General features: G+C 38.5%; 1 protein-coding gene across 2 annotated transcripts in view; it reads right to left on the reverse strand.

The window, feature by feature from the left end:
• The window catches only part of LOC138027343 (DNA-directed RNA polymerases I and III subunit RPAC1-like), a 17,746-nt gene that overhangs the window by 979 nt on the left and 6,767 nt on the right, over nucleotides 1–10,000 (reverse strand). The window contains exons 4-13 of one of the 2 annotated variants that reach the window (XM_068874924.1): nucleotides 9,221–9,283; nucleotides 8,919–8,988; nucleotides 5,036–5,155; nucleotides 4,065–4,114; nucleotides 3,446–3,511; nucleotides 3,056–3,122; nucleotides 1,490–1,612; nucleotides 1,015–1,082; nucleotides 496–544; nucleotides 1–361 (exon numbers count right to left, since the gene is read on the reverse strand). The exon at nucleotides 1–361 is cut by the window's left edge and continues 979 nt beyond it. In XM_068874924.1, the coding sequence (XP_068731025.1) occupies nucleotides 240–361; nucleotides 496–544; nucleotides 1,015–1,082; nucleotides 1,490–1,612; nucleotides 3,056–3,122; nucleotides 3,446–3,511; nucleotides 4,065–4,114; nucleotides 5,036–5,155; nucleotides 8,919–8,988; nucleotides 9,221–9,283 (798 nt within the window). In that variant the 3' untranslated portion in view covers nucleotides 1–239. Of the gene's footprint in view, nucleotides 362–495; nucleotides 545–1,014; nucleotides 1,083–1,489; nucleotides 1,613–3,055; nucleotides 3,123–3,439; nucleotides 3,512–4,064; nucleotides 4,115–5,035; nucleotides 5,156–8,918; nucleotides 8,989–9,220; nucleotides 9,284–10,000 lie in introns of both variants that reach the window. The other variant, XM_068874923.1, reaches the window with a different exon arrangement.

Genomic DNA, 10,000 nt, shown 5'->3' on the forward strand with positions numbered 1-10,000 from the left:
TCCAATTCTTGCTTCTCGATCCTTTCATAGAAAACGTAATTAATGTTCAAAGCTAAAGTTCACTGTTTTCAGATTCAACCTGATGGGAGGACAATTCCAAGCGCAGAGCCCATTTGTGAGGTACCCACAACCTCTTCAAGCACATACGTCATCAGCGCTTTTTCAGTTGTCGATGAGTATCAAATGGGACGCATTTTTTCTTAGTGAAAAATATCGTGGAATAATACCAACAGTAATTATCAGGTATCGATGCAATGGCTGTCCAGCTCGGACAAAAAATGTCTGCACTTTTCCACAAGCACCTTTAAGGACTCACACACGAGTACATCTGGAGAGAGAGCACCCGTTGACTCTACTGAAACTGAACACCAAAAAAACAATTACTCCTTCATTCCACGCTTCGTTTAGCCATACGCTAAGTATGAAAATACTTGGACTTTTTACGCCCATGGGATATATAATAAATTTGGTTGCCACTCGTCAAATGCAACTTACAAATAAAATGATCTCTGATCCGTGACATTTTCACTCGATCTTTTAAATCCTGGAACAAGAATTCAAGTGTCATGTTAACAAGGTCACGAAGGACCTTCTCTTTGTAGAGGATGGCCGAGTGCTCCTAATGATGAGCTCACCTAGCGTTCCCTTTAAAGATTTCATTTCAAACTCAATAACACGAATACCATGATACTACTCGCTTTTTTTTCACATCATACTTTACTGGATAACTAGCTTTAAAACAGAGGATTTGGCCTGAGCTTAGTAAATGTTCAAATGGGCAAACCCTTGGTCAGCTATGCAACCAAAACCAACCAGTTGCCATGGTATCAGGTACCTTCAATTAGCGCCATTCGGGTTTTTGCAGAACACGACAGTGATTTTTTGCTCTAGCTGATTCTTGTTGGCTACGGCATAAAATGAAGAAAATATTCTGGCCACTGTAATTCAAGACAAGGTTATTTCGAAGTACATTCGACATTTTAGAAATATCCTCTTTCATTAAAAGGAATTTACCTCGTGTCTAAAAACCTCTCTGCTACAAGTGTCTCTCCTTGGATTGACCACAACGGCTCTCCTTACACCTAAACGTTCCACAAGATAAAAAAAGAGGCAAAGTTGCAAACAGCATCTTTGCAAAATAAGGCTCATTCAGCTCGTCTTATTTGCTTGACCAGGGAGTCGAATCGCGGTGCAGTCACGAGGACCAGCTTCGCTACGTAGGGAATTGGGAGTGGGCGACATTTTTAACCGCCACCTGAGCCTCCTTCCAAATTTCGTTCCCAGGGTCTCTCTTTTCTGCCTCCTTGGTTCTTTGTCCTCAACGACAACGGAGGCAGAGAAGAGAGAACCTGGGAACGAGTTTGTCTTCTTCCCAACAATTTCGAACCAGAGGAGTCCAGTTGGGATAACAATTTTTTTAATTCCAACATTTGGAGGCATGTACAGAACAGTACAGCGTATGTAGGAATTTTATTTAAACATACATTACCATTTTCATCTTCAGTAACCTTTATGACACCATCTGAAAAGCTCTCCATCAATTTATCAGCTAGTTCATTCTCACATGGTTTTGTTATGGTTATTTCCGGAAGAAGTCTGTAGGAGGCAGTGGCTGTGAACATTATAAAACAACGATACGTCGGCTGAAGGCGCAAAACACAAACAAACGGAGTACAGTCTTGGCATTGAGTGGGTTTATGAAGCAATTTTGGCCACTACACTGATTGATCTTTGCCAGGAGTCACTTTTGCGTAACAACTGGAGAGCTTATGCAAGCACGACGACTTCTAGACTGTCATCTACAAATATAACTTCGCGTTCCTCTCATCATGGCGTGATCATTCAAATTTGCGCGACAAGGAAAGTGTGTTCAACCTTTTAAGGAATAAAATTGATGTGAATGTGTGTGTCTTTGTGCACAACGCACATGACCTCAACGAAACAAAAAGAAAGACAGCATAAATCTTAAAACATGAGGCTCAATCTCTTTCAAGAACATTAAGAAGCCTCTTGGAGACTTCGGCAACAATGACAGCAAAGCCAACAATAAAACGTCACTTAAAAATAAACGTTTACGCGATTCTAACAATTCTGTGAATATTCCATCTTGCTTGCATTGTACAGTGTGCTTGAAATGTCCAAAAATAAAACTGCTAAGACAGCCTTAAAATAGAGGCCAAACGACAGAAGAGAACAACAACATCAACTCCTAAAGTGCCCCTATGATGAAAAAAAAAATTTCTTTTTTTCTTTCAGATTTGAAAGTGTGTTTGCTTAACAGCTCAGTGACTAGCAAAATTTTGAGCTTTGATTTTTATCCAAAGGCTGTTTACCATGAATGTAAGTTTTGGATTTCACGGTCCGCCATTACTCACGTTCAAAACCAACGGATTCGACCTCAGAGGGTTGGATCCAAGGAAGAGTGACATCAAAGGCTCCCTACCTTAAAATCTCAGCGTGTGAAGGCAGCTTATATATGGAAAACCCGAGTTTAAAACTATGAAAGCCCAAAACTCCCGTGATGCATATGAATTCTGCGGCGTACACTCTAATTGCATGCTTAAACTAGTGTACCTTTGACGTTATTTTCTCCTCGATCCAGCTCTCTCAAGAACTAAAAGTTAGTAATGGCGGATCATTAAATGGGAAAATTCCAGTTAAAAAAACAAGGCTTAAAGCTTAGTGTTTAGTTAACATAGTTTTGAAATCCAAATAAAATTAAAAATTGATTTTTTGGTCACAGGGGCACTTAAAGAATCCCAACTGGCCGGAGGCAAACCACTTGGCTTTTTACAAGTGCGAAAAGTTGAATCAGGGACTACCATGAACAATTTCAACGAGTGGTCAGAACGAGGCTTGAACACGGGAACTCCGGATCTCAATGCAAGCGTCCTAACCACTGGGCCGCACTGACTCCTACATTCTTGCAGCTGACAGTGGTTTTGCATGTTATTTTGTGAGGTTGCCGTCGCCGGTGCTAAAGCACCCTAGTCAGACAAGAGCTCGCTTGCCATGGAATGAGTACAATGTATCCTGAAAACGTGATTTAACATACCAACTGGGGAGAACTTTGCATGGTCTTTTCCTATCCCCTTAACGACATGCATTTTGAGATCGAGTTCCTATGGAAAGGAAACAATTTAGAAAACTCTACATTTAAAGGTACTCCCCTATGCAGTACAGTATGGTCGACAATGGAGAACACTACAAATGACACTAACGAAAGGAAGAAAAGCAGGCAGGCAAAGTCGAGAAAGCAACAAAGCAATCTACAAATCAACCAATAGCCTCGATGCCATGCAGAGGCCAGGTCACTGAGCAAACAACTGTAAAGTATCCAGTATTGAACAAAAAACCTTCAAACTCATAAAACCCACGAGTTACTGAAATTCGTACTCATTGCATGCATTGTTCCAAAACACCACTGCAGATCACATACATGTACCTGTCCTGGCCTCAATTTAGCAATAAGTATATCATCTTCCACTGGCCTTATGTCCTGAAGCCCATACTACAATAACAACAAAGTGCATATCATTTGAGGCACCAGTAAATTATTATCTATGATAATGAAATACAGAAGATGTACATGTACATGTACGTGCTCCCCTGGTTGTAGGTTACCACTAATTCAAGTTGATGTCCAATTGAGACCAGTAGAACAATTACCGTAATTGCTTGTTTCATAGCCACGAAACCAATTTTATACAGCATGGTAGCATGAGAAACGTTAAACAAGGGAATGTTACTGATTCTCTAAATTTTCAATCTCAAAAGTGGGTCATCATTTCCAAAGGTCGAGAAACGAAGAATGACATTAATTTCTCCGACCAAATGAGTCTATTAATGCCAAAAATATCAAAGTCAACTGGACACCAAGTTGCAATAAATTGCAGTTGTTCCCTCAACCTCATCCCCAGGGAGCTCCAAGGAAGGGAAGAAGAGAGACCCTGGGGACGAGGATGTTATTACCTTCACCACGTCTTAATTGAGCAGACTACATACATGTAGTTCTGTGAACAGCCAAGGACGGAGAGCAGATCAATTGTCATTTTTTTCTTTACCTTTCTTGCCTGGTTTCCGATAGGGATCCACTTCATCAGCTCAGTTGTCACTGAGAACAAAACATACAGAGATTAGTCAGTGCTTAACAAAACCGCATTTCAAGTCATTTTTTTGGCCAATTCTAATTCATAGCCCTTGCCCATCATTGAAAAAGTGCTGAGAAGGTCAGAAATTCCTGGAGAAAAGTTATTTAATATGTTGTAAACCACAGTTAGGACAAAACTTGTTAAAATTTAACTGGCCAACAGTGTTTTAGGGTTTAAAAGTTCATCAAGTGAGGGAACATTGAAGTTTGATAATTTTAGTATTCAAGGGGTTTCCTTGTTTCAGCAAAATAAGGAGAAGCAATGACTCTGCTTGCTTGCTACAGCAACCGGTAGAGCATCCGGTAGAGCTCAGAAAACGGATGCCCTCACAGGCTATGACTCTGCCCATTTCTGGGTGTTTTTTTGGTTTTCAAAACAAGAAGAGAAGGTCACCCCAAAGTTGATACATGAAGTTAGCATATTATGATCAAGTTATGTATTGACCACCATCATTGGTCATCATTGTTGGTGGACGAAGATAGAAGATCTCTCATTAGTTCCTTTTGTTCGTTCACTAGAAATTGTACATTGCAGTATTGTTATCTGTGCCTCTTGGTATTGGTTGCAAACCATCTATTATCAAGTGAGATGCCACATGCAGACTACCAGTAGGTCTATAATTCTGTCTGGTTTCATTTTCATTGGTACCAATAATTAGCTATATGCTAAATATGCTCTTCATAATCAAGCCCTGTTGGTTTGAAAAGGCTGCTACTGTTATGGGTTACCACATAATGAATATTCGTGTCAGATCTGTATCACATTTACTGATACAGATCTGCCGCTTGTACAGTATGTTGTATCTAGTACATAATTATGATCAGTAGGAAAACAGTAATTATGGTAATAACCAGGAAAAAACCAAGTCTTGATAATAATATTACCCTTCGAATGAATAAATAACTCATCAGGATCTGTTGCATTCTTTGGTGCACTCTTGTTTTTAATGCACTTGACTTTAAGATCAAATTGTAATGTTGTATTCTCTTTGGCTTCCTCATCTCCTGTGTCGTATTAGAACAAATCAAAAACTTAAAATGCTAATCTTAAAGTTAACATTGGTTAGGTTTAAAGATATTACAAATGTACCCTAAACACAGGAACGGAACGGAACGGAACAGAATACACTCGAATAAACTGAAATATTTACTGGAATATGCCGGAATGAGAATGAATAACACCAGAAGAAACGAAATGACACTGGAATGAGACAAAATGAACAAGAATGGTACTGAAATATACCGGAATGACACCAGAATAAGGCAGAATAAACCAGCAGAACACCAGAATAAAGCTGATTAGTGTGGACCGGAATGACAAGGGAAAAAAACATAATTTTTCATCATTCTAGACTGTGAATGAATGAGTATGCAGAATAGAGGGACTGACAGAAAAAGAAACAGTTTACATTAAAGGGGAAGCAACAAGGCTTGGAATGAGTCACGATACGTCCTCATAATACTTCATATATATATACATGCATTATCAGCGATTGATCTTTTTTCTGTGCTTCTGACTCTTCTTTCATCAAACAAGGAAACACTGCATTCAGGTTCGATGTCATTAGTGCCAACAATCGGGAAGAGAAAAAGAGTTTTCCAGTTTGTGCAAATCTCCATCACGTGTGGGTCGAGGGAAGCAGGCAAGCAGCAATGGTAAATAGTTTGTGGTTTGCTGAACTTGATTGTGATTGGTCAATACACAAATGACCTGTCAGAATGAAATAAAAATGTTCATGGGTTTTCTGACTCGCACAGTGAGAGCCGCCTCAGAGATCCAAAAAAAAAAAAAACAAATAGAATAACATTGTTTCTCTTGCTACTGTATTTGTTAAAAAAATTACTTCCACAACAAATAATTATTAATTTAGTAGTGACGGATATACTGGTCAAATTTTTCTCATGATCAAAGTGCTCCAAATGTTACAAAAGGCAAAAAAAAACATGCAATTCCCATAGGAAATCACGTGACACAACAAAAGCTGACAGAAACAACTGAAAATCTGTCTTTGTTAACTAAAACACCAAATTTTGGCATTTTCTGGTTCATTTTGCTATATTCCGGTTTATATGGGTGTCATTCAGCCTCATTCCAGAGTCATTCCGTCTCATTCCGGTACCATTCTTGTTCATTTCGTTTCATTCCAGTGTTATTACAGTAAACCTCATTCTGGCATATTCCAGATTATTCCGGTGTATTCCGTTCCGTTCCGTGTTTAGTAACGGCCTCCAAAATGGTGGACCATCTGTTGCCTGTTGACTTTAATTGGGTGAGATCATTGCTAAACTTGTAAAACAACAACTCCCGATGAAACAGAAAGCAAATCAACCTGCTGCAATCAATTTTCAATATTAAGTTAACATACTAGTCACTTCACTCCAGTGTCATAACCTTGTTAGCGATAGGATATAAATGCCTAGAAGAATTTATTTTGCAAAACTACTGATACCTTTACATAGACTTTGCTTTGCATTTAGCTGCTACACTTTGATTTTGCCAATAACTTTACTGGCTTCTTAAAAACACTAGAACCTTGAAGTTCAACTCTCAACCAATGGTTTAGTTAATTCACAAGTGATTGACAGAAGTGGCAAATAAATTTGCTGACTAGACAACAAACTTTCAGGTCCACAAATGAACCCATCATCATCATCATCATCATCATATTTCAATACATGTAGTTTAAATTTAATAAATTGGAGAAATACACAACCCACATATAGCAAACCTCAACGAGCAAAATGGAACCGTCTTAGAACAATATTAATTTTGTTTTCTGCAATCTTTGCTGTGCCACAACTGCTTCAGCATTCTTATCTCTCTACATATACTACAATCATTTTTATTTACTCCTATCAACTTGGTTGAAGCAAACAAATAATTACTGGTATGTTTCAACCACTTACCGGTACCAAGGCTGTGCTCTAACGGCGCCCGGTCGCCTAAGGCGACTAACATTTGGTTTCGGGCAAGTGCAAAAAACTACCCGGTCGCCCGGCCGGGCACTCTGGCTTATTGTATTTCTAGCAGATAAGGCGGCTAAAAATTTTAATATGTTGGTGGTTATAGTTTACGAAACCTCTCAGAAAATGTTTTTTCTTCGTACGAAACAGTCGGTTTAAAGGCCGTTCCACATGATTTCACATGTAACATAATCTGTGACTTTGCAGGTGACGGCCGGGGGCCGCACGAATTTCGATTCGTTCTCAAAAAAAAATAGCATTAAATTTGGAACGTGGAGTTTGGCATTTCTTGGTTATAGTTTAAAAAAAGAGTTGTTACTTCTGCTCTGACAGCGGTAAAGCGCGGCCGGCGAAGCGGTGTAATTTACTTTTGTATGAACCCGGGAATCGCAGTTTATGCGACAGTTTATGCAAATTTAATATTTTTACAATTTTTTGCGGCTGCGCCTGCTTGGCTAAAATGCAGTTAGGTTATGGTTGTTTTTCCCCAGTATATGAAATAACGAAATAAGGAAAAAGGAAAGATATCATGTCATTTGTTGTTGTTTTAGAAACAGAGCAATCCCGCCTTGTCTTTAGTTCGTGACAAACCATTGCGTGCCCTAAACAAATAACGCTGTGACTGGCGCTTCGACCGAATCCACAAAAAGCTCATTCCACTATTAAAACATTTTACTGATAATATAAGAAAAAATACTTAAGTTCTGTCCTGTAGCAATGATTTTCGTCCAATCCAGATGACTTGCTCAAAAAAAAATTGATACCTTTTGGGTCGAGGTGGTTTTTGTTTCACGGCAGTTTTTACAAAAGCTCCACGTGAATCAAGCGGCATTGATTCACGTTTTGAAAATTCATTTTTAACCCAACTAACCAGTAAAAACGTTTACCTGTATTAGACCCAAACGTTTTAACATAAAACTGCCGCAATCTTTACTTTTTCACTTTTAAACTTGAAAACATTGGTGGCATTGCCACTTTTCTCGTCTTTCTCAAGTATGACGTTAAAAATTTGACGGGTTGCGGGTTTTTCTTGCACTAGCGAGTTTGACGATCACCAGAGCAGTAGCGGCAATGTTTTGTTGAGAGAAAGATGGATGAAGATCTTCCTGCGTTGCTGATCTCAGATGATTAATTAAATAAATAAATAATTAAATCGGGCGACCAATTTGGAGGGCTGGGCACCCCAGCTGAAATGCTTGGGAGCCCGAAGGGCTCCCCGAAATTTTCCTTAGAGCACAGCCTTGGGTACTGACACAGCACCAAGTAATCTTTAGAAGTTTATAATGGTAATTGAACTGAGTGGAGTGCAATTTGGTCTGAAATCATATGTGTGATTTCAAAATTGAACGAGTGCACAGCACAAATCACAAGTATGATTTCAGATCAAAATTGCACGACACAAAGTTCAATTACCACTATATTATACCCATTTAGAAATCACCTGATTAAATTGCTCAAATACAGGATTTTAGTCAGAACCAATATTTTACTGATTCAGTTGAGAACAAAGGTGGCAAACTTTGCTTTTTTGTCTTTCATTTTCCTGCAATTTGATTGGTTACTTTAAGTAAGCCTTGAAATTGCTTGTTTTGTTTTAGTGTTCTTTTTTCATCCGCTGGGGAGAAGATGCGATTTAATTAGAGCAAAAAATAGTGTGATTCATGAATAAATCACACTGCTGAAAGCCAAATAGATTGCAAGGATCACCAGTGATTTCTAAATGGATGTAATAAACACTGTTATCATCTTTAGTACAGTACAGTATATAAGAGCATACAATGATATTAATTATTTTACTTCTCACCTGCAGTTCTAAAATCAAATTCTCTTGGATCAGCATAGATTGGGATCAATCCTAACCTGTGAGCCAATACCTAAAGGAATGCAGTATGACAGTCAATCAACTAAGAGCAATCAAAGATCTAATGTTATCAAAGAGAATACAGGAATGCATCTGATGCTGACAGCCAGAAAAGCTATGGGTCCCTTAAGTATGCTCACCAAGCTTTTTATTAGCAATATCCCAGGACTAAAGTATATCAGTCACATTGAATTTTCATGAAACCAGACTGTCAGCCAATGCCACGTTGTACACATTTGACATACCTCGTCTTGGATAATAGATGTGTTATTGTAGATGAAAACTTTCTCAATAGCCATTGTTGGAACCTCAAAAGATAAAATTCATAATATAATTATTATAAATACTGTAGGAAACAGACAACGTTTTTAAAAGACATGTTTCAGCATGCTTATGCCATCATCAATTTAATGAGTTCCTAAGTGTGAACAGTTATAAAGTCACTGTTCACACTTAGGAACTCATTAAACTGATGAAACATGTCTTTTAAAAACGTTGTCTGTTTCCCACAGTATTTATCATACTTGCTACTATTGTGACTTTATGGAAATAATTATTATAAATGAGAATAAGATACACGATTATTGTTTATGAGAACTATTCTGTGATGACTATTCCAGGCACTGGACCTCGAATTTGAAATCACTTTTTGCCTGTGTCGGTTGATGGCAATGACGAGGCTATCACCTGGCACATCATGAAAATTCCAAGGAATATTAGGATGTAGACCAAGGGTGTCACCTGTGTTTCAAAAGTGTAATTTAAAACTCCTTTATTCCTCATAAAAAAAAGTTAATGATAAATTATGATACTACCCACAAGCAATTGCAAAAAGAGTTGAGACACTCATAATGTTAATAACCATACCATACACTGTACGTGTCATTCAAGTCAGCGTGTCCCCAATTCCCCTTCCCCTCCAAGCAAAGTTGTTTCCATCTCCACATGGCATTCAAACTAAAGGGTATCAAAATTGGAAAAGGAAGGGGAGGGGGGGGGGGGGAGGGAGGAGTGTTGAGACTTTT

This window comes from Montipora capricornis, chromosome 12, assembly GCF_036669925.1.
Source record: "Montipora capricornis isolate CH-2021 chromosome 12, ASM3666992v2, whole genome shotgun sequence".
Taxonomy (NCBI): Eukaryota; Metazoa; Cnidaria; class Anthozoa; order Scleractinia; family Acroporidae; genus Montipora; species Montipora capricornis.